The sequence below is a fragment of the Eublepharis macularius genome, chromosome 8, assembly GCF_028583425.1.
Source record: "Eublepharis macularius isolate TG4126 chromosome 8, MPM_Emac_v1.0, whole genome shotgun sequence".
Lineage (NCBI taxonomy): Eukaryota > Metazoa > Chordata > Lepidosauria > Squamata > Eublepharidae > Eublepharis > Eublepharis macularius.
This window is the reverse complement of record NC_072797.1, coordinates 89,287,693-89,313,813: the sequence shown is the minus strand read 5'-3', so window position 1 is coordinate 89,313,813 and position 26,121 is coordinate 89,287,693. Positions and strand designations below refer to the sequence as shown.

At 42.2% G+C, this 26,121-nt stretch overlaps 1 protein-coding gene across 1 annotated transcript; it reads left to right on the top strand.

The window, feature by feature from the left end:
• The first annotated feature begins 1,236 nt into the window (after positions 1 to 1,236).
• On the top strand, positions 1,237 to 25,874 carry HABP4 (hyaluronan binding protein 4). Its single transcript, XM_054986215.1, has 8 exons — positions 1,237 to 1,633; positions 10,846 to 10,993; positions 11,819 to 11,980; positions 12,147 to 12,218; positions 13,669 to 13,752; positions 18,911 to 19,082; positions 20,930 to 21,112; positions 22,653 to 25,874. Exons 1-8 carry the CDS (start codon positions 1,339 to 1,341, stop codon positions 22,707 to 22,709), a joined length of 1,173 nt encoding a protein of 390 aa, XP_054842190.1. The 5' UTR covers positions 1,237 to 1,338; the 3' UTR covers positions 22,710 to 25,874.
• The last annotated feature ends 247 nt before the right edge of the window (positions 25,875 to 26,121 follow it).

Sequence of the window (26,121 nt, the reverse complement as noted above, 5' to 3'; positions counted from 1 at the left end):
TCTCCTTTTGTAATTCCATTTTTTACAATGTTTGGAATACCGTGTCTGATACTTTTATGCATTGTTCCTAATTTTGTAATCCTAGACCTGTTGCATAGTTTATTAAATGTCTTGTGCTATTTGATTGCATTATTTTATATTGGGTAATCTGCCTTGATTCTCAGTGTGAAAGGTAGGGTATAAATAAATAAATAAATAAATAAATAAATAAATAAATAAATAAATAAATAAATAAATAAATAAATAAATAAATAAATAAAATCCTGTCTGAGATGTAACAAACAGACACTGCATTTCTATGTTATGCATATGTTTCTATGTTATGCATTTCTATGTGCAGGGTTTTTTATTGTATGTTTGGGAAGCTGGGTGAAAAAATGGTGTTAAGTATCTATCTTGTTTGTATTTTAAAACAGATTATAACTGTATGAGTAATTTCTTATTGATTTACATTATTTATAACTTGCATTTCTCCCCAATGGGCAACCAAAGCATCTTGTATCACTCTCCTCTCCTCCATTATTATCTTCACTACAACCCGTTGAGGTAAGTTAGGCAGAGAGTGAATGATGTACCCAAGGTTACCCAGCAAGCTTCCATGGCAAAGTGAGGTTTGAATTTGGGACTCACAGATCTTAATCCAACACTCTAACCAGTACACTTTATCTTGACGTTCGTTCTGATCTTCAGTGTTCCGAGGACACGAACATAATCTTATAAATACACCAGACCAGTCATGTATCTATATAACCTCCTACCATTATTGAAGACTATCTCTCAGGCTCCACTGGAGCTTCAAAAAGTATCTTGTAGCTTGTACTGTGGCTATTTCCACTGGCTCAAATGTGGTCACAACAATTTGAATAAGAAAAGTAATTAACAACAATTAATCAAACGTGGTTTGTTCGTTTTTTAAAAGGCCGGCTAAGATTGTTCCCCTCCCTGGATGTTGTTCTTTTCACTTTTGCTTCCAGTGAGAGGTACACGTGATGCAACAGCCGTCTACGTCACCGGTCAGCGGCGTGGGAAAGTGTATAAGAGGAGGGAATCCCGTATTTTCATTGGTTGGTAGGGGCTAAACTAAGTACTCGGATTGGTCGGTAGTTGTTAGTGTCGTCAAGACGCATTATTGGGTCAAATTATTAGGCGTGGAGACGTGGATTGGTCGCTTTTGCAGACTTCAGGAGGGTAGCAGTGGCTTGTTGATTGGCCTGTGCAGTCGGACGGGGCGGGAGAGCGGCCATGGCGTGGCTACTTTGGGCGCACTGAGCCGGCCTTCCCTCTTTATGTCGCATTTGTGAGGGGGTGGCTGTCGGCGTTGCTATCACCGCGGCGACGATGAAAGGCGTGTTGGCCAGCCCCGTGGCCGCCGCCACGATGCAGGAGACTTTTGGCTGCGCTATCGCCAACCGCTTCCACCAGCTGCTCGATGACGAGTCCGACCCCTTCGACATTCTCCGCGAGGCCGAGAAGCGCAAACAGCAAAGCAAAAAGCGCGAGGAAGCCGCATTGTCAGTCTGTCGGAAGCCTGGCCCGGGCGGAGCTGCCGCCTCCGCCGCTGTTGCCAAAAGAGAATCGCAGAAGGAGCGCAAGAGCTCCCAGCTCCTGCAGCTAGAAAGCCCTCCAGCACTCGGTACGAAGAGTCGGGCGGGGGACGCGTGAATCGCCTGGGTTGCGGAGCGCAGGAATGAATGGATGAGGAGCCTTGAGTTGGGAAGAGGGGGGCACAAGTAGCCTAGGTCAGAGTAGACGCACTTAGAAGAAAGTCCCGGTCAGTTCAGTGGGCCTTTCACTGCTGTAAAGGAGCAGAGTGTTACCCCTCACACATTTGCACCCACTGAACTCGCCAGAATTCGCTTCTGAGCAGACTCGCCTAGCTTGGAGCTGTCAGTTTCTTAATGCTGCTTGCTCGTGCCTTAACATCACAGTGAGGTGGGGTTGTTGTTTTTTTGGTCTTTGGAAGTGATTCCCTCTTTTCTGTATGGCTCTGTTTGAGTGGAGAAGGGTGGCGGGAGATACATTTAATTCATTTTAGAAATGCAAATGAGAAGCAGGACCAGCAGCCCTTCCGAATTAAGATCGCGCAGTGCCTTGGTCCAGACTCGGAGACGGCTACGTACTGGAGGCTGGTTCCCGTGCTCGTGCGTATTGCGGTGCCTTTCCTGTGGTCCCTCAAACTGCGCTTCCGTCTGCGGGGCTGTCTTGCCCAAGACTGCGGTGGTCGGGCGGGCGCAACTCTTCCATACAAGCGGAGGAAGGAGGACTGGGGAGCCATCCCCGCTTAGTTGGACGGGCTCGCGGTCTCCCTGAGCGCCCCGTGAGAGCGCGTCTCCTGATGTCCATCGCTTGGCTGAAGGCAGCAGCTGCTGTCGGGCCTAGTGCTAACAGCAGTGCTGTGCTTTGCAGTCTGATTGAACAGGGCTTGACTGGCGCCAGGAGGCAGTCGGTGTTGTATCCCCACCCTTTGTTTCCGCTTACTTACCCGCATCAGTGGTGAGAAACTTTTTCACCAAGCTGTCAGAACATGCAAGGCAAGCTACCTTAACAAATGTGTTGTGGTGTGGGTTTGCCATAGCTCTCTTGGATGCTGCGAGTCCAGAGAGTTTGAAACCGAGCTGGGGGTTCAAGTATTTAAGTACACTTTCAAAACCTGCTTGTTGGCCACCTCTTATACACATCACATACTCCTGCAGACCACAACGGTTATCTTTGTAAACTGGTAATGTCCATTTCTGTAGGAACTAGATTTTTTTTTTAAAAAAAAAAACAGCACTAAGGAAGTGACTGCCAAGTTGTGTGGAAGAGAGGTTGAAGTGTTTTATGTAGGAGTACCCTTCAGGATAAGGAGGTCCTGTGATGTGCTCTTTCTTTCTTTCTCTCTTTCTCTCTTTCTCTCTTTCTCTCTTTCTCTCTTTCTTTCTCTCTTTCTTTCTCTCTTTCTTTCTCTCTTTCTCGCTCTCGCTCTTTCTGAAGGTAGGAACAGTGACATCATGCTAAGGGAAGGAGTAAAAGTAACACTGAGATTGCCTGACACAGTTGATAGGCATGAAAGAATGCCAGAAACAATATAATTGCCCACCAAGTGCTGGTTCATTCCTCAGCCCTGGTGGATTGGGCAAAGGTGAGTACAGGATGCCAGCAAAGATTAAATAGGCACTTCTGGCATTTCATGGAGGTTACTCGCTTATTTATATTTTCCCAATCATTTCCCAGAAACATAAATTGAAATGATATATGCTTATAGTTTTGGGGGTGGGGTCTGTGTCAATTTATCAAAAGTTTGGGAAATACTGCATTTTGAAATAAATAGCAAATGTAAAACATAAAACATTAACCGGAGTCTCAAATAATATTTAGCAAAAGCTCCATGATGAAAAAACTTGGGCAAGACTATTGTGATGAACAGGAACACTGTTTAGGAGGTCATTGCACAGAGTAGAAATGACTTTGAAATCCACTGGTGATTTGGCATGCAGAGCTGTGACGAATGTGCTTGTATATGCAGGGTATGTTCTTCTAGTGCTAGCTGTCTCTTGTATGTAGATTTCTTCATCCTAGTGCTTCAGTTTAACATATGCAGAGGAGTTAGCCGTGTTAGTCTGTGGTAGCAAAATCAAAAAGAGTCCAGTAGCACCTTTAAGACTAACCAATTTTATTGTAGCATAAGCTTTCGAGAATCAAGTTCTCTTCGTCAGATGCATCATGCATCTTATGCTACAATAAAATTGGTTAGTCTTAAAGGTGCTACTGGACTCTTTTTGAGTTTAACATATGTACTTTGGGCTAGTGTACAAGTCCATAGAAGCAGTTTTAGCAGTTGATTGATGGTACGAATTGCTTTTGATGGCTATGATGATGTGTCTCACCTGTGTTTCCAAGACAATTGGGACATAAGTGGAGAAACTTAAATGTCTGAACAATCAGTCCTTACCACTCTATTTTGTATGGTGGTGTCATGCGGAAGAGCAGGAGAGCTTGAAAACAAGAAGTACAGATTCCTTTTCAAAGATGCCAAGAGATGGGATGTCTTGGGGGGCAGTGGGGGAAATATAGATATATGCAGCACTTATGAGATCTCAAATGTCTTAAAGTCAAATGTATTAAAGTCATTATGCAAAAATTAGTTAAAATTGTACCAATTGATGTGTTTTGATTTCAATTTCATGAAAGAGAATACGTTAGGTTTAGTCAAACAATAATTACGGATATAACTAGTATTGGGGAAGAGAGCAGCAAATAGCATTCTAGGAACTGTGACAAGTGGGCAAAGGTCCTGCCCTTTTTTGTATGCCTGTTTGGTGTGTGCGTGCAAAGCACCTACCAGTTAAGAGCCCATAGATGGTCGAGGAAGCCAGATGGGAGGGGGAGTTACACTGTCAGTTCAGATAGGGTCTGAAACTCGGAGAGTGAGACTAGAGGGATCCTATCTTAGCATCTTCCATACACATAAGCTGACCAAACCAGTGAATGTGTAGAGATAGGATTTATGTCGCCAGAGTGTTAAGTGGGAGAGAACCTGTTTGAGATTACATCTCAGAGTTTGACTTCTGTGGGAAAGCAGGCTAACATAGTGAATGCTTGGGGAACAGACTGTGGCAGCCTCTTGGCTCAGTTCCTGAGGGAAACTACTGAAAGATTTGTCGTTCTTGAGAGATGGTCATATTTACACTGTGAGAATCCTGAAGGCCAACATTTACCTCAAGAGTAAAACATTGCTGTTAACTGTTTTGTGCACCCATTGTTTAATATCTAAAATATTATAACTTAATGTGCCCAGAAAAAGCTGGATTTCATCTGTAAATAGTTTTAAGCCTCATTACTGAACCTCCTTATTTCTCCTATACCTGATAGTGGATAAAACTTGGATTTTTAAATCTAGTTTCGTGATATCTTATATGTAAGGACTTCATTTAGGACACCCTTACTTCTGTCAGGAGTTTTGTTACCCAAATAGATGGTCTCCTAATTAGTTGGAGGGGGATTATCTTAAAAGAGACAAGTCAGAGGGGTTATTTCCTTAGGGAACTCTTGAATTAAGCCAGTCAGATATTCAACCGGAAAGAGTTTTTTTATTATAATAGAAATAAAAGAGAAAACATACAAACAGACAGCGTACACAACTCTATCTGTTGATGGACAGCTGGCCGGACTCCCCTCTGGAAAATCTGGCCAGGGCTTTGGAGACTGTGGCTGTCTGGTTGAAACAGAGCAGTCTGAAACTGAATCCCATGAAGACGGAGGTCCTTTATCTGGGCTGTGGGCTGACAGGTTCTGAGATCCAACTCCCACCCCTTGATGGGATGCTGTTGACGCTTATGCCAGTAGCGAGGAGTTTAGGCATAGTCCTGGATGTTTTCTTGTTAATGGAGGCCCAGGTCATGGCAGTTGCCAAATCTGTGTTCTTCCATCTTCGTCAGATTAAGCAATTTGCTCCTTACTTCCCAGAGACTGCTCCGTTCAGCAGATAAAAGAGGCTAACTAAGAGGAAATCAGAGAGGAAGGGGAAGAAACCAATTTCGGGGAAGGCTGTAGTTATCAGTCTCAAGACAGAGGCCTGCGGAGGCAGCAGCAAAATTATCAGTGTTTCATGGAGAGGAAGAGAAGGCCCAAATGGATTTGGGGATGTGTGTACGGATCCAAACGCACACCCATGTATGTACATATGTACATGGCTAGGGAGTCCAGATATAGGGCAAAATGCTTCCTGGGGCAAGCTGTCTTTGCCCCCCAAAACAATGACTTAATGGGTTTTCTGGAGGTGGATAATGAGTTGGGATAGTCTTAATGGGTCTACTGGTGGTGGACTATAGGTGTAAATGGTGCTTGATAACCCTTTGAGTACTGGATGGGAAGAGCTACCAAGTTTGGTGAATAGCATTAAATGGTGCTTAATCAGGGTAAATGGGTGAGGGGAAGTGAGACAGAGTGTGGATGAGATAGTCAGGAGTTCTTGGGAGTCCTTATTGTCCTAAATTATGCATCTCTGAGGGGAATGAAGGGGATTTTTGGTCAGCCAGCCACTCTGATTTTCCTTTTAAAATATTTTCCGGGCTCCTACTTGGCTGGCATCCATTTTGTTTTACTTCAGTCCAGGCAGTGTCTTACACTATATGAAGAAGGGTGTTTATAATTACATATGTATAAATTGCCCAACAGTGGGAGGAGTGGTCTGACTGCTAACAGGTTGGGGTAAAAACAACTCTGCTTGAACTATGCAGCATGTAACCTCTGCTTCAATGGCATTTAAAACTCTGACCTTCAGAGATACCTAAACATATCATAGTGTATTTTGGAAATATAGTGAAAAGTTAGAAACAATCAACCATGTTGTAAAACAAGAAAACTTTGTCATCTGAACTTAAAAACAGTCTCCTGTCCACATAACCAATATTACCAAGAATAAATACAAAAACTTGTGGCACCTATTTACCAGAGGCAACACACAGCCTGCATAGGTTGCTCTTTAAAATTGTACCCAACTCTCTGAAGCAAAAAATAATTTGATCTGTTCAGTAATGTATCTCCATTTCAGATGTTATGCTAACAGTGGACAAAATTAAGCATGTGAAACCCATGCCATTTGAATATTTATTATATACTTCAACGTGCTACCATCAGGGTTTTTAAACATCAAATTGCTAGTTTGTGGCTGTGGCCGTTCATACTGATCTTAATGAGCTATTCCGAATTGAGAACTTGTGTCAGTTGAAAGAGGAGAGAAACATGTTTCCTCATCTTAGTGTGCTCTTCTGATATGTATCATTTCAGCTATAAGACTAATGTTCCCCCCTGCATGCTGCAAGAGTAAACTGAAGCAGTCAAAACAATTGGGTACTTTTGTATGTCTACAGTGGGGATGCTGCATATTTCTCAGTAAATCCATTTGAGCATAATTTAACTTGTTTAGTACTCATGATCATACTGTGAACTAATCAGAGATGTGTGCACATTGCATTGAGCAACCTGAACAGCTGCAGAACATGATCAGTGGGGAGTTAGGTTCTGATCCACCTCCTGCCACTGCCTTCTGCATCTGTAGTTGGGGTGTAAACTTTAATGATTGTTATATTCATACACATTGGAAATGCCTTTTGCATTGAACTCTTACAGGATCTCAGCCTGAAGGTTAGACCAGCGTATAGTTGCTTCCAGTTCAGCTGTTCTTTATAGCCAATTGCCTTGGAAATGTCACGTATAAACTGTAGTTCACTGGCTGCTTCCATGACTTCCTAGTCAGGGAAGCAAGTAGCAAGTCACAGTTTGCATTCTAGGTTTAATAGCCAATCCTAGTTTATCTTCACAACTGGATAGCTGTGTTCCTTGCTGGTAGTCAAATACTGTGAAGCACTAATTCAGTTCTGCATTGAGGGGAAATACACAGAAGTGCATCACAAAGCAAAAGCAGTCTCAGCATTGCCCATCATATGTTTCAGTGATTTCTAAATCAGAACCATCTAGCAAAGTCATGTAAGATCAGCATTCCAAGAGTTACATGAAAACATATCTGTTTCCCACCCACCCCTCCCCTGGTCTCTGTAGTGATGGAAAGGTTGAAAATACCTTGGGTATTCCTAAACAATCAAACATTGCAATCCTGAGAAGAGTTACTCCAGGCTGGATTAACTCTGTTTAGGATTGCACTAACAGTCTGCAATAGAGATGTTCAGTCCCAGAAGCATTTGGGGAAAGAATATGGGCATTGTCTGCCCGGGGACTTTTTCAGTGTTTTGGCATGGGGAAATTTGGGGGAGCACTAAAAAAAGTCTATGAAATATTTAGAATGAAACATGTTGCTTATACTGAAAAAGTGCAGCATGAAAAAGCCAGAGTATGTTTTCAGTTTTTCCAATGAAAAGCCTGGCAAATCAGCATTTGTAGAGGAAAACTAGTATTGGAATGATGATCTGCAAGCTGAATCCTGGTTTCACAAACTAAACTGATGAAACCATGGTGTGTTTAGTGACTGAATGGAGTATTCGTGTGCTGTGAAAATTTAAGACTCCTGTGTTGAACCCAAAATATTCATGCATATCAGCAGGCCTTCAATATCAGCTGATGCTGACCATAACTAACCAACCTTTTGGAGCATAAGAGTAAAAAGTATGCTCTGGCACTTGTAAGTTTAGCCAATGCTTGTCACAGCGTTGTGGGCCACAGAATTAACCCTTAGAGTAAAATGACAAATTCTAGAGAAGTAGCATGCTTTTTGCAAATGCAAAAAGGAGTTGCCTTGTGGCCTCTCTAGTGAAATGAAATATTTTATCAGATGTGTCCTTCATTGATAGATTTAATATGTACAAGGTAAGAAGACTATGGAAAGAGGTACAGAGTAACTTGGTAGACATTGCAAGCTTACGTTGGCTTTCCACCTTGCTTGTCTAAACATATGGGAAAGGCTATTGCCTTTCTCTTGGAAGAAGAAACCAGAGATGACACTGTTGGGGTGTACATATGTTTCCTCTATAGGCATAGAAAGAACAGAGCTGTGGTAGCATAGTGGTTAAGTGATGGGGCATTTGGCTGGTTCAGCTCCCGCTACTGCTAAGAGCTCTGCAGGTGGCCTTGGCTAAGCCACTCTTCCCAGCCCCAGCTCCCCAGCTGTATTGGGGGGGATAAGAACAACACTGGCTTTGGTCACTGCTCCAAGTGGGCACTAATACCTCTCTGAGTGGGCGGTATATAAGCACATTGTTGTCGTTATTTTGTCATCTCCAGATTTAGTAATCTCATTAATAGTATACATAGATAAACTGACTCCCTGATACTGTTTTGGTTGAATTCCCTCTTCATCAATTTAGGGTAATTTTGTATAGGTAAAAGAGTGCTCAATATTTTTTTTAAAAAAATGTTCAGGGTTGCTGCTACCTTGGGGAAATAGATAATAAGTACCCCAACTGCCTGCTGCCCAAGTCTGTTTGCTCACTCAGTATACTTTTGATGAAAGGTAACTGCTTTCAATGCATTCCAGATGGCATTGCTATACTGTATTTCCTACATAGGTTATTTTAGTATGGGATAAAATATATGCTTGGGTCTTCCAAAGCCTTCCTAGTTGCTTCCACTCTTCACAGTACTGCAGTTTTTTTTACTTCACTGTCCTCCAGCATAGTTAGCATTTTGGCAGTTTGCCTTCACTGCGATGGAAGTTTGCAACATAGTTCTTGGGTGTAGCAGTCAGGATATGCTAGACTAGCCTCTCTATGACTCCAGCATTCATCTTATTATATTACCTTCAGACAATTTTTGTTATTGATGTATTGTCGAAGGCTTTCACGGCCGGAGAATGATGGTTGTTGGAGGTTTTCCGGGCTGTCTTGCCGTGGTCTTGGCATTGTAGTTCCTAGGAACTACAATGCCAAGACCACGGCAAGACAGCCCGGAAAACCCCCAACAACCATCAATTTTTGTTATTGTTTCTTAGAAGCATTGGGTGGAACTACTGCTGATTTTTTGTATTTCTTTTGAAGTTTCTAAATTCCTGTTGGCAGCATCTGACTCTCAGCATTAGACAAACAAAATTAAAAATGGACACAAACCTGACATTAAAGAAAGATCAGAATATTCAGGAAACAGTATATGAACATCTGACTCTTCCATCTGCTGAGCTGAAAGTCACTGTTCGAGAGAAGAACTATCCACTGTTCACGAAAAGGACTTAAAAGGGGAAATCAGTGTTAAATTACTGAATTAGTGTGGTTTGGGGGGGCACATGAAGAGCAGGAGGTCCCTCTGTTTAAGGGAAATGTCAGCATGGTCTTCTGCTCATTATGAGCATGATGTTCTTGGAAGATCTTGTAAGCTGCATCAAAAGTAATTTTTTGTTAAACTGGTTCAAAGGAGATTCTTCGTAGTGACCGTGGGGAGTGTCTACTCCCTCTGTCGCCATGGAAAGGAGAGGCAAAACTGAGCTCCACTTTCAGGTTGGGGGAGGTCAGCTTGCTGTCATGTACCTTTTTATTACCTTTTTAGTCCTTTAAGGATTTTTTCCCATTTCCTTGCCAACCTGTGCTGTACAACTACAGCATAACTTGGCAAGGAAAGAGGAGAGGGCAAGTTTCAGGGCAGCAGGGCATCTGACTGTGATCACAGTTGTGCCTGTTCTTTTGCATAGGTGCAGTGGGGAAAAGAGTGGGGAGGGGTGTGTGTCGCTGCAGTGAATAGAACGATCAGTGCTTGGGAGTGGCCCTCACCCACTGAGTGGATTAATTATTAGGATCTTGTTTTAAACTGGTTTATTTCTAACATTTTCCATTTCCCCATTGTTAATATAACATATTTACTTGAAAGGAAAATTACCTTGAATGTAATACGACCACCCCCATGACCTGCACAATGTTTTTTTTTAAAAAAATAAGAGATATAACTGATTTATGTGCAAATGTAAGATGACTGCCTTTTGTGGGGGATGACAGACCTTGGGGGAAAAAAATTAGTTGTGTATTTGAGTAAATACTGTAAATGTATCTGCCTAATAGATGTACACTTCATGCATCAGAAAGTGTGTTGTGATTTATAATAGCTTATGCTGGCCTGGTATAAATTATGTCGTCATGGTGCCACCCGACTCCTGCTGTATTTGCTGCGACAGATGAATGTGGCTGGCTACCCCTCTGCATTATAGATACTGACGTGGCCCCTTTAGTTCTGGTAAACTTTGAACAGGTTGTTGCCAGCTCTTCTCCATGAATTATTCTTTCTACTTGTCCTTTTCTCTCACATTGGTAATGCTGCATAATTTCTGCAAGTGTGGAAATGGAGAGAACAAATACCACTGTCTTACCATAATTTATCATTTTAAGATGGTTTTTGCTATTCATCTAAACAATTAGTTTTGTGTTACCACAGGCCAAAAGCGAGCTCCAAAAAGGGGAGAACAGCAGGGATGGAATGATAATAGAGGTACCGAAATAAAACAAGATAAAGCTGAATGGAGACCTTTCAGGGAATACCGTCCTCATGAAATGGAACGACAAGCAGAATTCATACTAGACAGGCAAGTGTTGTTGAAAGCATATGGATTTTTTTTCTTTTGAAGATTTTTCAGAGTATTTTTTGCAAGGTACTGTAGGCAGCTCACAGAGGTGGTCAACAAAGTCATGACTGATCAAAAACTCCTTGTGTCTTCTCTGTGTTTAGTTAAGGATCCCCCATGTTTATGACTTGAGATTATAGATGTCATTGTTCCTTTTGGGCATCAGATTTGTTTGGCTCCCTGTGGTAATGAATGTTTCTGACTGTACCATTGACTGTTGAAACAAGATGAAATGTAAAATCATGTTGCTGCTTTATCATAGCAGTGTGTCAGAACAGTAACATTTGGAAGGTTGAATCTTGTAATTGTGGCATCAAATGTGCAATTTGTATAACATGTCTTGAGTTGCATGGACATAATGGCTTGCATGATAACACAGCAACTCTTAGGAGCTCAACTAATAAATATTCCTCACTTATTTTAACACTGATTTGCAGCTGAGATTAGTATCCAACACTTGAGAGGACATGGAAGGTTTCAATCACTTTATTGAACCTTTGGCTGCTCATTAGAGAAGATTTAAAAAATTAGATTGCAGCCTTTGGAATGAATCTTCAAAATCAGTTTCATTTCTGCTATTCCAGATAGCAGCAGCAGAATTAAGCCTGGTTACTATTCATTGGACTAAAGTGATGTAATCAAAGCTTTGATTTGTTTTGTAAACTTTTCAGGGAAAGTGTACAATTAAAGAATATGTAAGTTGTCAAGTTTGATGTTTGCTTATCCATGCATTTCTATGGGGTTGCTATTTAAGATACATTGGACCAAACTATGATTATCTTTTAGACCAATAGAACGACTTGATCGGGAAAGACCAATGAGAGGCCGTGGGGGAGGAAGAGGTGGAATGCGAGGCAGAGGAAGAGGTGGTGGAACGAATAGAACTTTCAATGGCTTTGACCAGAGAGGAAAACGGGAATTTGAACGGCAAAGCGGGAGTGATAAAACGTAAGTGCTCTTATATATGTGTTTATAATCTGGTATCTTAAAAAGTTTTTGCATTAAGGCAGTGGGGTTAAAGTACCTGTAGAGCTTGCATTCCTATAACTGCTCTTCATATAAATGCTTGTAATTGACAAGGAAAGGGAACTAAAAATGCTATTTCTGTCTCTAGAGGAATACGAGCAGAAGACAAAAAGAGTGGAGGTGGTGCTCACAACTGGGGAGCAGTGAAAGATGATCTGAGGTATAATTTTGTTTTAATTCATGTTGTAGCTATTTTGAGTCTAACTATATGCCTTATGCTTTGTCTGTTAGGAGTTCTTCAGTTTTGAGCTTGCATCTTGCCCCCCACTTTACTATTCTCATATAAACCATATTCATAGGCAGTGTAAATTGCTCACAAGTACTCTGCTATTCATCCAGCAATATGCTGTGGGTCATGCCATGTGTATGTATCACTGGTTTGGTCAACAAGTTCACTGTAGAAGAGATGATGGCTTTAGAGTAGCCAAGTTATTTTGGGGGGTTGCCTGTTATACCTTTTAGCAGATGTGACTGTCATATTGCTGTAGGCTTTTTAAGCAAACTAGGAATTTAGAATTGCATTAGGCTCCCTATAGGAAAGGAGTATTAGGCTGTATCTTGGATAAAATAAATAAAACTGTGTTGCACTTACCTGTAACTGTTGTTCGTCTAGTGTCTTCTGTGCAGACACATATTGAGACTGCGCACGCGCAGACCTGCCCACCAAAAAAGATTCTCTAGCTCAAAGTCCACAAGGGGGCGCCCCGCCCCTACTGCACATGTGCAAGGGTTTCCTGCCGAATGCGAGTAGGGGGCGGAGTGCCCCTATTCCCCTCAGTTCTTTTTTCATCGCCATTAGAGTTTCTCTTTAGCTCTACTCCTCACTTACCACTTAGTAATTGGATGAGAGACCTCCAAGGGAGACCAGGGTTACTATGCCGAGGCAGGCAATGGCAAACTACTTCTGTTAGTCTCTTGCCTTGAAAACCCCAGAAGGGTTCACCATAAGTCAACTACAACTTAATGGCACTTTCTACCACTACCAAAGGTGTGGTATTGCTCCTTCTGGGGAGCAGTTTTGCTAATGCTTAAACATGAGGTTTATTCCTAGCTCTGCTAGACAGAGTAAAGCAGAGTCTTAGGCAAAACTGGCACAGACCCCACTATTTTATTGTTACTATCTGCAGTCGGGCTGTGCCACAGTTTATGTAGTAAAGTCAGACTTTTGAGTTCTTTTTAAAATTGGGGTTTTGAAATACTCGGAATATTGTGCTATTTCGGACGTATTACAATAGATTGCTCTTTTTCCGATTGATAGTATTCTTGAGCCATTTTTATGAGAGAGAAGGATTGCAGAAATACAATATTCAAATTTTAACAAAGTGCAGCCTTCAGTTTAAATGGATGTTAGTAGATGTATTTATGTATTTTATTTATTTATTGTCTGCCTTTCTCACCAAGATCCAAGGCGGATTACAACAGTGTGAGTAAAAATACAATATAATCAACAGCTAGAACATTTACTGAGCAAAGTAGAATAACAAACAACAGTTACGACATTCAGAAAAAAACTGATACAATAGGGAACGGTAGCAGAATTTTTTTTTTAAAGCATAAAGTCGAGCACAGAGATGAAATCTATCTAAAACAAAGCACAACGTCTTTTGCAGTGAGATGGAACAGACTGCTCCTGTAGAAGAGACTGCAGAACCAGAAGAACATCCAGGAGCACCAGAGGGAGAATCTCCAACCAAGTATGGGCTGGGCTTGAATATTGTTGACAGTCTTTAAGTCACTATTAGAAAATGGGTAGATTCTGCTGCTCCACTGATCAAAGCTTCAAGCCTTCCTCCAACTGAAATGCTTCTTTTGGAGGAAGGCTCCTTAGAAGATTATCTCAGTGTATCTTTGCACCTAGAAATTTTATTCTGGTATCATGCTAGTCACCAAGACAATCTGTCTAAATCATCATAGTAGAATTGGTTCTGCTAAACAGTGGTGGCAGTGTTGTGGATTTTTGGTAGCATTGCAAAAGTATTTTGACAGACATCCTGCTCCTAAGATAATTATTTTAACTTCAACTTCCTATACCAGGCCTGCCAAGCTGCATTCAGCACACCAACAATGAATTGTCATGCACTTGGTAGCCTTTGTTCTTGCAGCCTTGGGCAGATGGCAAAAATGAGACTTATAAAAGTGCTTAGGGGGACCGCTGTATGTAGCAGGTAGGCTCTGATCAGCTCGATAAGTCACACGCTGTGTGCAGCTGTGCTATACACATAAGTTGTAGAATTATGAAGCTGTGCCCTTTGTTTTATCCCAGAGGGTAATGATTTCAAGGAAGCTGTGGAGCATTTATTACTTCACAGGGTCCTTGGGTTGTCTGACCACTGCCATGAAAGCTTCTGGTATAACTTGGCTGTGTTAGGTAGAATGGAACCCCTAAGGATATGGCCAATATGAGATGATTAGCTATGTATGACCTTGCTACCCTATCACTGTGGTTTATGAAGAATTCAACAATAGCTGAGTGGTCTGAAGTGATGTAATATAAGACTGCAATTTGTTCACTCGATTTTCCAGTCTTGGAATCATCATGGGGATGGCCTCATAACTGCTGCAGTGTATTTCATCTGGCATCTGACAGTGTTGGTACTTTTGGTTTATAGACTTGCACTTTCTGCCATTGATAGCTGAAACCCAGAATTGATTTGGCCTCGTTTAAAACCCTTCTGATACTGAGCTCTTGTGAAACATTAAGGAACACAAAGCATTGTCCTTTGGGCACAATACATTTGCCTTTTTAAAGGTTGCAGTTAAGAGATGGGCACGAACTGGGGAAACTCTGAACTGTGTGGTTTGTGGTTGGTTGTGTTTCACAAACAACAACAAACTTGCATAACTTGCTCCGGTTCGTGAACCGGTTTGTTCAGTTCATGAAAACGTCACTCCTAGGTCTGCAGAGAGCCCCCCCCCCCTTGCCTAGGAAACTAATTGATCGGCGCCAGGTTGCCTGCAGTAATGAACCAAAATATGAACCAAACAAACTGGGCTAAAATTCATCACAGTTCATGAGAAATTTGCTCCCATGAACCTCTGGTTCGCAAACCACGAACCAGCCTTGTTCATGATGAACTTTGGTTTGTATTTCAGTTTATGCCCGAGTCTAGTTGCAGATCATCAGGTAAATGGTTGTATCGACCCAGAGACCCTCATCCCCCATTCCTGATGGCTTTCCTAGCCACTCAAGTCCCCTAGGAGCCTCTAAGATCTCTGGTTGTTTGTTTTGAAGCACCCCGGTTTCCTGGGTTCTTTTGAGTGTGTATACCTCCTTGGCAAGCAACACTGGGCGCAGGCTGGTAAAATATGTTATTGGAGTTTATTAAAGAAAGAACATAGGAGCGTGTGCAAGGCAAAAACCACTCTTAAGCATTTAGGCAAGGCAAAAAAGAAATAACAGCTTGCTGTTCTAAATATGTTCTAACTAGTTAAAATACTACTGGCTATCTGACTAAGCATTCTCTGAGTTGGTTCCAAAGCTGGTTGATCTCAACAAAGTCCATCCATGCCAGCTTATTCTAGGCATCTTGGAGGTGGCATGGAGCTCTGAGGAGCTCTCTCTTTCACATTGCAGGTGGTTGGCAAAGGCTACAGGGTAGCAAGACTGAAAAAACTGCCTAGAGACAAAGAGGCTTATTGAAATCTAGGCGGCAATTGCCCACTCTCAAGAACCAATCAGGCTTGGTTACCTAATTGAACATTACAGCACTGTGAAAATTTAGGGAGTATGGTTATAGCAGCGATCAGCACCAGGCTCTCGCCTTCTCCAAGGCCACTCTCACATTGGAAGAAAGCAGCCCAGATGCAGTTAATCAACAGAGCTTGGGACTTTCCCAGTCAACAGGCCTAGTAAGAAATCTGCAGAACATGACACCTAAACCAAAGTTTTAAACTTACCACTTTGTACAGCGGCGTAGCATGGGTTGCAGGCACCCAGAGCAACTCCTGGCAGGTGGCGCCCCTGTCACCACACATGTGAGAAACACGCGCTCCCAGGACCACATGATGACATCACTGAAGTGACATCATTGTGCAGGGCACACCCGTCCCCCAGGAGCACTCCCACGATTTGGGCCGCTTGCCTCCCCTGCCTGTTACCTGGCAACATGCTCCCAGCCTGTAGCCGCTACAGGAGGGCCAGCTTGGTGGCACCCAGTGAGCTGGCCACCCCCCAGGACAGCGTGGGTGGCCTCCTACCCCTCATGCACAGCCACCTGCACTGCTGCCACCAGCTCCACTGCAGGAGCCGGAGGGCCAGTTCGGCGCCCAGTGATCCGGCTGCCCCATTGACGTGGCAGGCGGCCTCCCAGCCTGTGCTGGAATGCAGGTGGAGAGTCTGCCACAAGCTTCTCTAAAAGTCCAGAGTTCAACCAAGCCGACCAGGGTGCAAGCAGGGAGCCGAATTCAAAGGTCAGAGCCAAGAGAGCAGTCAGAGCAGAGCTGGGTCACAGTAGAGCCGGACGGGTCTGTGCTCAGGTGCTTCTGCAACGAAGGGAAGGGCATCCTGGGTTAAGAGCAATCACCTCCAGGGCAGTGCTGCATCCTGCTAAGACTCAAGGTCACTACGCTGCTGTTTGAGTTCCTGAAGCCTTGCACTTTGTCTCCTTTCCTGTGCAGCAAGATGCTGCCACACTCTACGCTGCCTTTCGGGTTCAGGGGAGCTGGGTGGGGATGTTGCCCTGGTCCCAACTGCTGGTGCAGGTAAGGGAACAGCCTCTGTCTCTGAGTCTGCCAAGGATTCCTCAGCCTGCTCTGGCAAGGGTTCCTGCTGTTCCACTCCCTGCTGGTCCTCCACATGCCTGACTCCTGAGGAGCTTGGAATACTCTGTCCCCTGTCATCCTCCCTGAGGTCTTCATCCTCTGAGGACTCAGAGCCCACGACACAGCCCTCCCACGTGCACAGCTGCCTGTGCTGCTGCCACCAGGTCCACGCACTCCGGGCCAGTAGCCACGCTCACCTCCCTCTCTTTGGCGGTGCCAAAGAAAATGTGAACATTATTTTCTTGACATGTTTTAGTTATTCTTTTTAAAAAATCTTTCAAACGTTCTGTATCAATCAAGCTATATTTCCACTGTGTAATAGATTTTTAAGGTAATATTTGTCAAGAATAGATCAAGATCATTTTAACCCACCTTTTCCTCAAGGAACTCTCCTCCACTTTTTTCTCCCAGCCAACCAATGAAGTAGGTTAGGCTGAGAGTATGTGACTGGCCCAATGTCACCCTGACAGTCATGGCAGTCAGGGTGTTTAAGACTGGATGCCTCCCAATAGTAGCTTTACCACTCTGATCACTACACCACAATGCCAATGCAGCAGTACTTGTGCTCATCATTCTGTCTTGAGTCTTTCTTTGATATTCACCTCTGTATGAAATTACATACATTTCTTGGGACCATGGGGCAGTAGTGATGTATAAGAAGAATTTATTAACTTTTCTGGGACACATTCTTTACTGTGGCATTGGTGTGAATTTTCACAAACCTTTTATGGTACAAATTGGTAGTACTGAGTTCCCTCCTCATTGCTGCTCAGTTCAGAGGTTTGTGTTCCAGCTAATAACTTAGCAGCAGTAATTTTCTTAAAAATGATGAGACCCCAAGAAGGGGTCCCCTGTGTATTCAAGATTGCCGTTTAATGCCAAGTTTGATAAAGAGTCCTTTTGCAGTTAGCTAATTCCATTGTGTAATTGACAGTAGAGTTATCACTCCGTTCTTGAAAAGTTCATGTTCTCCCCAGCCCACACTTGCTCAAGTAACTGGATACATATATGTTCAGAAAATGTATGCACCATATTGTATTTGTTAAGAATAGCAGGCATCTTTTTTTGGGTGGAGGAGGAGATATTGCGGGTTTGTTGTTTTATTTTGGTTTTAAGTTGTAATACATGTCAGGATTGTAAACAGCTGGTTGCCTGATCGTTTCAGTTGAACATTTGCTGTTGCAGTATAGGAAAAGTAAACTTCTTGTGTATCAGTGACCTATATTACACATTATAGAATTTGATGTGGTAGGTGATGTAAAGGTAGAATTGTATAGAGCTTTTTTATGTCAACGAGATCACAAGTATCAGAGGGTTGAGCACAGTGAAAATAACAGGTGCAGGACTTTAGTTCTGTTAAGTTCAGGATTCACAAGCCCAGAGTAACACTAGTCTGAAAGTAGATATTCCAGTCTATGTTATCCAAGTAAATACAAGTCAAATAGAAAAACTATAATCTTTACATTGAGATCAGAAATGATAACTGGTTTTAATGTTATTATTTCAGTTTGGTGTGAGAGCCAGTTTGGTGTACTGGTCAAGAGCGTGGGACTCTAATCTGGAGAACTGAGTTTGATTCCCCACTCCTCCACTTGAAGCCAGCTGAGTGACTTTGGGCTAGTCACAGCTTCTTAGGAGCTCTCTCAGCCCCACCCACCTTGTTGTGGGGATAATAATGACATACTTTGTAAACTTCTCTGAGTGGGTGTTAAGTCATCCTGAAGGGTGGTATATAAATCGAACGCTGTTGTTGTCAATGTATTGTCTCCTGCTAATCTGTTCCAGTCAAAATGGTGCAAGAGGCACAATCGGAGAACATCTTACACAGATATATAGTCTCTGATTCATTGAAATGTTCCTTGACTCTAGCTTTTCTGTCAAGGTCAGCTGTCAAAACTGTGATGCTGGAATCACACTAATGCTCAGCCAGACCATCAACATAGTGGCTTATGCTCTTTGATTCCTTTTTAAATATGGAAGTTCTTTATGCACAGCTAAGTAACTGCCCACAATGAGAAGTTGCATCCTGGCATTCTCTTTCCTGGCATTTAACAAGAGAATAGTTTTAACCTTACCACTGTAAACATTTAGAATTGCTGAAAGGGAGCCTGTGGAAGAAATAGTTCAAGAGATGTCGTTGGATGAGTGGAAAAATCTCCAGGAACAAAGCCGACCCAAGCCTGACTTCAACATCCGGAAGCCTGAAACCCCTGTTCCTTCCAAAGCAGTGGTGATTCACAAATCAAAATACAGAGATGATGATGTAAGCATTCAGAGTTCTGCCTTTCAACCCTGTGCTATTGAATCCAGTGCTAAATATATTCTGAATAGGTAGGAAAGCATGCTTCAGCTTTTCATTTTCCAGGCTCTGTGTTGGTATAGAGCAACAGGATTGCTGTATCAGTTCTTTCTTAAGTTCTGTTTTAATGACCAAGTAGAAGCATTTTTGCTGTTCTTTTTGGTTTGCTGTAGTTATTGAATATGAGTGGTTCAGTTGGCTGTTTTCTTATAGCCTCTAAGATCTCATTCTGATTCCAAAAGCTACTTTGCTAATGCAGTTCTTTTCCTTAGAATGTATTGACAGGTTCAAAGAATGGTACTGTGGTCTGTCATGAGTTGGTCACACTATACTGGAGTGTTAGTTTGTGGAACCTTTGGTCCGCCAGTTTCTTTGCATGTTAGTTTGCCTAAAACACTAATACAGTGGTACTCTGTGGTTCACAGAGTTTGCAGTTGTCATCAACTAAAAGCACCTCATTTGCCTTCCATCCCTGACATGAGGCCTGCATCCCAGGGAAGCTTGCAGCTTACCTGTTCCATTGGCAACAGCTGTTTCAAGGGACCTGCGAACTACAGGCCCCATTAGGCAAGGGCCTTGTCCACTTTGAAAGGTTGGGCAATGGTGCTCAAAAGAGCCACAGCAGAATATCAAAGCTCATAGGGCTCCTGAACCAGTATCACTGCTCTACTAGATGAGTGTGTCTATTAGCTCATACCTGCTGTAGTCAGCTACTGGAGGTGTATTTTAAATAAAACTTCTTCAAAGGATATTCTCCATCCTTTGAGATCAGCAAGATGTGGCCCTCCTGTGTCTCCTTTTACTGACGAGGACATAAAGTGAGGCTGCCCAAGGAGGTCCCTTCTCCTTTGAAATTTACTGCCTGGCATCTTGCTGCTTGGGTTTCTTTGGGAAATACCAAAGGGCATCCTCTCATGAACTGCTGGCTCATGAACTGATGGATCTGCTATCTATCTGTACAGCATTTCATTTTAGGATTCTTTATTGATGGTTTTTTTTGTCTTGTACATCACATTGAATGCTATCTCGCAGGCAAGTGACTAATACATTTATATAATTTGTTGCTTAGTTTGTTAAATATAAATCTTGCCATCACAAGTATATAGTGTTTCTGAAGCATAATCACTGGTTCTGAAGAAAAATTAAATGTCTCACTTCACTAACATAGCTGCAGTGAGGAATGAGCAAGAGGAGGAGGCATAAGGATAAACTTGTCAAAATCACCTAAGTCTCCCACTTTGAAAAGGAGCATAAGCTCCGAAGAGCCAAGCAGCGTCTTTTGCAACCCACGTAAACTGCAGGACTTTGATTTAAGCTGGTTTTTAATCTTGTGCTGGAAGTGCTGTTTTTATTCTGAAGTCTTGGAGCACAAAAATGTGACAAGCAAGGAACATGAATAAAACCAGGCCTTTAAAAAAGCTTCAATCAATGTACATTTGGGGATTGTGCAGAGAGTAGCTCAGAATTTCTTGTTTAACAGCTAGTCAAAGTACTCTGGCATTGCAAAAGCAGTAGCCACCATGCTAAGGAGGAACATTTGGTGAATCCATCTTTGAAAGCAAATAGATGCTTGTCTCTGCATCCTCCTCTGTACCATGGAGGAGGCAATTGGGTGAGCCTATCGTGCTTGTGAGATGTTTAGGTAATTATTTTAGCACATTTCAGAGAATAATTTATCCGGTGTTGGTAAGCGAATGAAAAATTAAAGTTCTGAAAGTGATAACTCTCATTTTCCACTGTCTTTCTATAGCTTATTTAAGACGACTTTGATTTCCATGCTGTGTGCTTAATGGGGATGAATTCCATTCTAGGTGCTGAAGGAGGATTTTGAGGATGACTCCCACTTTTTTCGAAAAGCAGCCAATGACATCACTTCTCAGCTGGACATAAATTTTGGGAACCTGCCTCGTCCTGGGCGTGGAGCCAGAGGAGCACGTGGAGGTCGAGGGCGTGTCCGGAGAGTAGAGGACTTTGGGCCCAAGCCAGAAGTGATGGTAATAATACTCATTACTGCAGTGTTAAGTGCTTCTTTCTCCTGTCCCCCATTCTAACTCAGCTGGGAGACAGGTTTAGGACACTTAAGTACACACACTAAAGTTGCATTATTCTCCCTGCCCTCCCGCCCCCCCAGGACAACTGGAAGTGCAACACAAGCTGGTTGTTCAGTGTGAACCCCCTGCTGAGCTCTCAGGGGTCATGGGAAGTCTAGGAATCCAAAATATTCAGCTGCTGGCACAAAGACTGTGGCTCGTGGTGAGGCAGTTTGCCGTAAAGCTTTTAGCAGCAAGCTAAGATACAAATATTTTAAATTAACCTGTGTCGTTGGCTTCTCCCAAAGCAGGTGCATCTTGGGGAAGGATGAGGTCATCTGTTCAGGCTCTGCCGTTGGTGGGAAAATTACCAGTTGGGTAAAAAATCTGAATTTGGAATAAATGAATGATGTATATTAGTTGTATCCTGCCTCAGAAGGAGCGCAGGGTGGTATGCACACATTTTCCCATCTTAATTTTCACATCGCAAATCTCGGGGCAGAATGAGGTGACTATCAGCTTGATTCCAATCCAATGCTCAGTCCACTCTACAGCACAGCTGTAGGGAACTTTCAATGTTCACTTGTATCTGTGATATTTTTTGAAGTTAAATGAATCTAAATGAATTACCTGTTCAGATAGAAAATGACACACACAGCAAATCTACTGAAGTTGTCCTTCCACTGTTAACAGGCAATATAACCAATCTCCAGTAGAGATTTACAATAAATATTTGGATTAAGAACCAAACTATTTTACTTATTAAAGTATTTATATACTGCCATTCCTCATAGCTAATAGCGGGGGGAGAAGTAGGGACTTTTTATAAATCACAGGTCTGCCTGTTCTTGTATAAAGTAGAGGGTGGGTAAGGTCTATTCCATTTTTTCACAATTTACCAGTGAGTGCAGCTAAACCATTAGTCCCGTCCCCTAATTTTGTTCTACTTCGTTTAATTTTTTACTCTCATCTGGCTTCGACATCAGAAGAGAACTAGACTAAAAATGCTTTAAGTGAGGGAGTATATGGGCACACTTGTCACTTGGTTTTATCTTCCATTGACATGAACAGGCAAATGTAAATTCACATGGATACTTCCTGTTATAATAATATTTGATTTATATACCACCCTTCAGGACAACTTAATGCCCAGAGCGGTTTACAAGGTATGTTGTTATTATCCCCACAACAAAACACCCTGTGAAGTGGGTGAGGCTGAGAGAGCTCCAAAGAGCTGTGACTAGCCCAAGGTCACCCAGCTGGCTTCAAGTGGAGGAGTGGGGGAATCAAACCCGGGTCTCCAGATTAGAGTTTTGCGCTCTTAGCCACTACACCAAACTGGCTCTATGTCTAGTTTTGGCCATGGTTGCATTGCCTCTGGTTGCATTGCCAAAGCAGAAATGATGACTGGACAAGGCCATCTTGATGTGTCCCTCAGTACCACCCCTACTCAACTATCTGAAACTAGCCAGCCTGTTCTAACGGGTGCTGTTTCTCCTCGTAGATGCGCATTGCTGCTCCAAACCCAGATGACCCTGATGATTTTCCTGCTTTAGCCTGAAAGAACTGAACTGAATGACACCTCAAAAGTAGCAGTGAAGACACGAACCAGTTCTATGTTGCAGTGGGAAAGAATCATTTGAGTCTACAGAGAGAAATGACTTTTGTGTGAATTTTGCACTTCTATTGTGTTAAGGTTCTAGACACACCAAGTGGGGGCTGCAATGCAAGAGTCTAGCACCACTGCTTTGGATTAGCAATGTGAAGGCTTGTGGTATCATACATGAGGGATTTGAAATAAAGGTTTGGAATGATGGCGTCAAACAGGTACAGGTGGCTGTTTTTCTGTGGTGTCACCGTATAAGACTAGCTTCTGGTTTGGGGAACTGAAAGCAAAAAGTAATAAAAGCTGTAGACGCTGGGAAGTTATTTTTCTTGCTTTGGTGAGTGAACTGTTAACTATGCATACTCCTGCACTTGCACAATAACTTTGGGGGTTGGCAAATTAAAGCAAACCCAGATCGTCAATTGGAGTTTAAGGTGCTATTTTCACATTCCTTTTCTTTTATTCCATGGCATCGGATGCTGTCAAAACTTGAAAATAAAAACTAGTTTCTTTGTACAGTTTTTGGCCATGAGCTGTAAAGTAAGTAGACTTCAGATTGGTTGGAAGTATAAAATTGTTGCCAATCCTGCAGTCAGCCAAATACCTCAGCTAGATGGACTATAAAATGATTTAAAAGTGCCATGAGTAGAAACCAGATTTAGCAAGGTGCAGCACACTGGCAGTAGTAAATAACAGGAACATGTTCTGGGATGGCTGGGCAAGTGGGCTGTGTTAAGTCCCAGAGAAACAAGTCACTGTGTTCTGGATTAAAAAATCCAGCTTGCTGACAATTGCAGGAATTTGAGCAACTGTCTCCTTAAACTACCAAAGTAAGCCAGCCTCAGGACTGTTGTGACAGTCTTCATGTTTTTTGAGTCAGGCCTGGAGTTAAACTGAACTGTGATAAGGTTATGGGATTTCATTCACTGGTCTAATCCAAGTTGCTCAGAGTACAAGTAAAGCTAGAAGATAATCTAAGGTGGTACACTGTAGCAGTTGTTGGGCAGAATGAATATATATATATATATGTAAACACTGAGGCGTTTGGGTATTATAACTTTTCCATTTTGCTTGTCTTGGGGTCTGAGGGTTAGCAGGCAGGATAAAGCTCTGCTGCTTTAAAGTTGCAAGGAATTGCAGTGAAGATACAGAGTGTGTTCCCAAGATATAATTGAAATCTTGCTTTCCGATTTTCAGCTTTGGGAATTTAGCTCCTGCACAGGTAGTATCTGCCTCCTGGGTTCCAACACCACAGCAGCAACCTTCCAGTGACCAGATATTTGTCAGTTAAACCCATTAACTTTCATTGTGAAGATCAGCGCCACACCACGGCTGAAAACAGTTCAGGTGTGCTATGCTGATTGCAGAACCATTATTGCCTGGAATTAAACCAAAGCAGCCTGACCTCACAGCAGAATTTGAACAGAGTGAACCAAAGCATTGAACGGCTTGACCTCATGAACTTTTTCATTAACTTTGTGGGATGGTGCAAAGGGCATGGGTGTAACTGATCTGCATGACCCTAGAACTGTTATTATGCAAAATGATTTTGTGGCCAGGTGTTTGTATCCTGATTCACCTTTTGTTGATCTAGATAACTTCTGAAGAATGCTTCCTGGTTATAGGAACTGCACTTGGTAAATCAAGAGCATCCTTTTATTAAGTGCAGTACAAAGGTAGAGCTTTATATACTTACAATGATGACATAGCATTTTAAGTTCTAGGCACAAATATGCTGAAAAAATGTGTGTAGTATGCTGTTGTGTTGAGCTCAATATGGAGTGTGGCCTGGATTTCAAGCTTCTGTTTGTAATTTTTATTGGGGTGAGAGGACTACTTATGTAGCTGTCTTAAACTCTGAAAGTACATAGTCTTAAGTAGCCTGCAAAAATGATCAGAATTTATCTAAAATAATCGAAATAAAATCTGGGAATTATACTCTTTTTGATAAAATTACTGTGAAGTTACGCAGCTTGCTGTATGGATATATAAAAAGGGGACACATTAGGGCTTGCTAATTATTAGTCAGCTGGCTGGAATCCTGTTCCCAAACCATAGCTGGATAAAAGATTTTCTTTAACTGTACATCGCCAATTCAGCTGTTATAGTAAACCAGTTAGAAGAACCCTGTAGGTGGAGGTGAACCTACAAGCAAAGGCACATCCAGGAGCCCATTGAGTACATTCCTGCATCTTACAGCTATGGTCTGGAAGACTGGGCAAAGGGGAGCTAGAATCATTCTCCCTGTTGGTATAGTTAATTTCTTGTATCAAGGAACACTGCGATAACACCCACCTACAATCTGAAGTGGTACTACCCAGACCTTGACACACCAGGTAGACACACAAGGCCTTATGTGGTGGGACCTTGGGCTCAGTATAGAGCACCTAAGAAGGTCCCAGGTATAATCCCCAGCATCTCCTCCTAAAAAGATCCATTAGGAGGTAGTGATAGATCTTTGCCTGAGATCCTAAAGAGCTGCTGCCTCACAGAATATAATGCTAACCTTGGTGGACCAATGGTCTTAACTTGTTATAAGGCAACTTTGTGTGTTCATATCCTTCTCTGGACTGCATTTGCAGTTTGTAGAATTGGTTTTATTCTCTAGGATGTGTGTCAGGCTTCCCTCTGGCATTTGATCCTTCTGTAACCATCAGATTATCCAGTTTGATACTACTTGAAGATCTTGCTGCTTCATTTTATAATACCGTGCGCCATTAAGGAAGAATAATTTCAAAATCACAGTTATATTTAACCACTCTATTCTCTTGTTGACATATGAACAAAGTGAAAGCTGATTTGCTTGCATAAAAATATGTAAACAGCTCTACTAAAATTATTTTACATTTGAATTAGGGACAGAAGCAGTGACTTGCTATACCAAAAATTCAAAAGTTCTTAAGACTGTATATTCATTCACATTATGAAGCCCAAGACAAGCAATTTCTGCATAAGATTTATTTGTATACAGCTTTTTACAAGTCAATATATATATATAAAAAATAAAATTACACTGAGAATAATGAAATTAAATTTCCAGTATCGTATCAAGTTACCCTTAAAAATACCTTAAGCAAAATAAACTTCCAGTCTGATTTTTAAAATCTTAGAAATTTTTTAAAAGGTAAGCAATATTGATTATACTAAACGGTCTGTACAAGAGTATGAGGCAAATACAGCACACAATTGGGGGCAACAAGTGGTAATTTGAAAAGCTTCTGGTTTTGCCTCGTATTCAGACAGCACTGCTGTCTTGAGCAGTAGAACTGGTGAATATTTGAGTGTAACTGCCCTACCATGATAAATTTGAAAAGTATGCTGTAATTAGGCTACCCACTACTGAATTGGAATAATGCCATTTGGTATA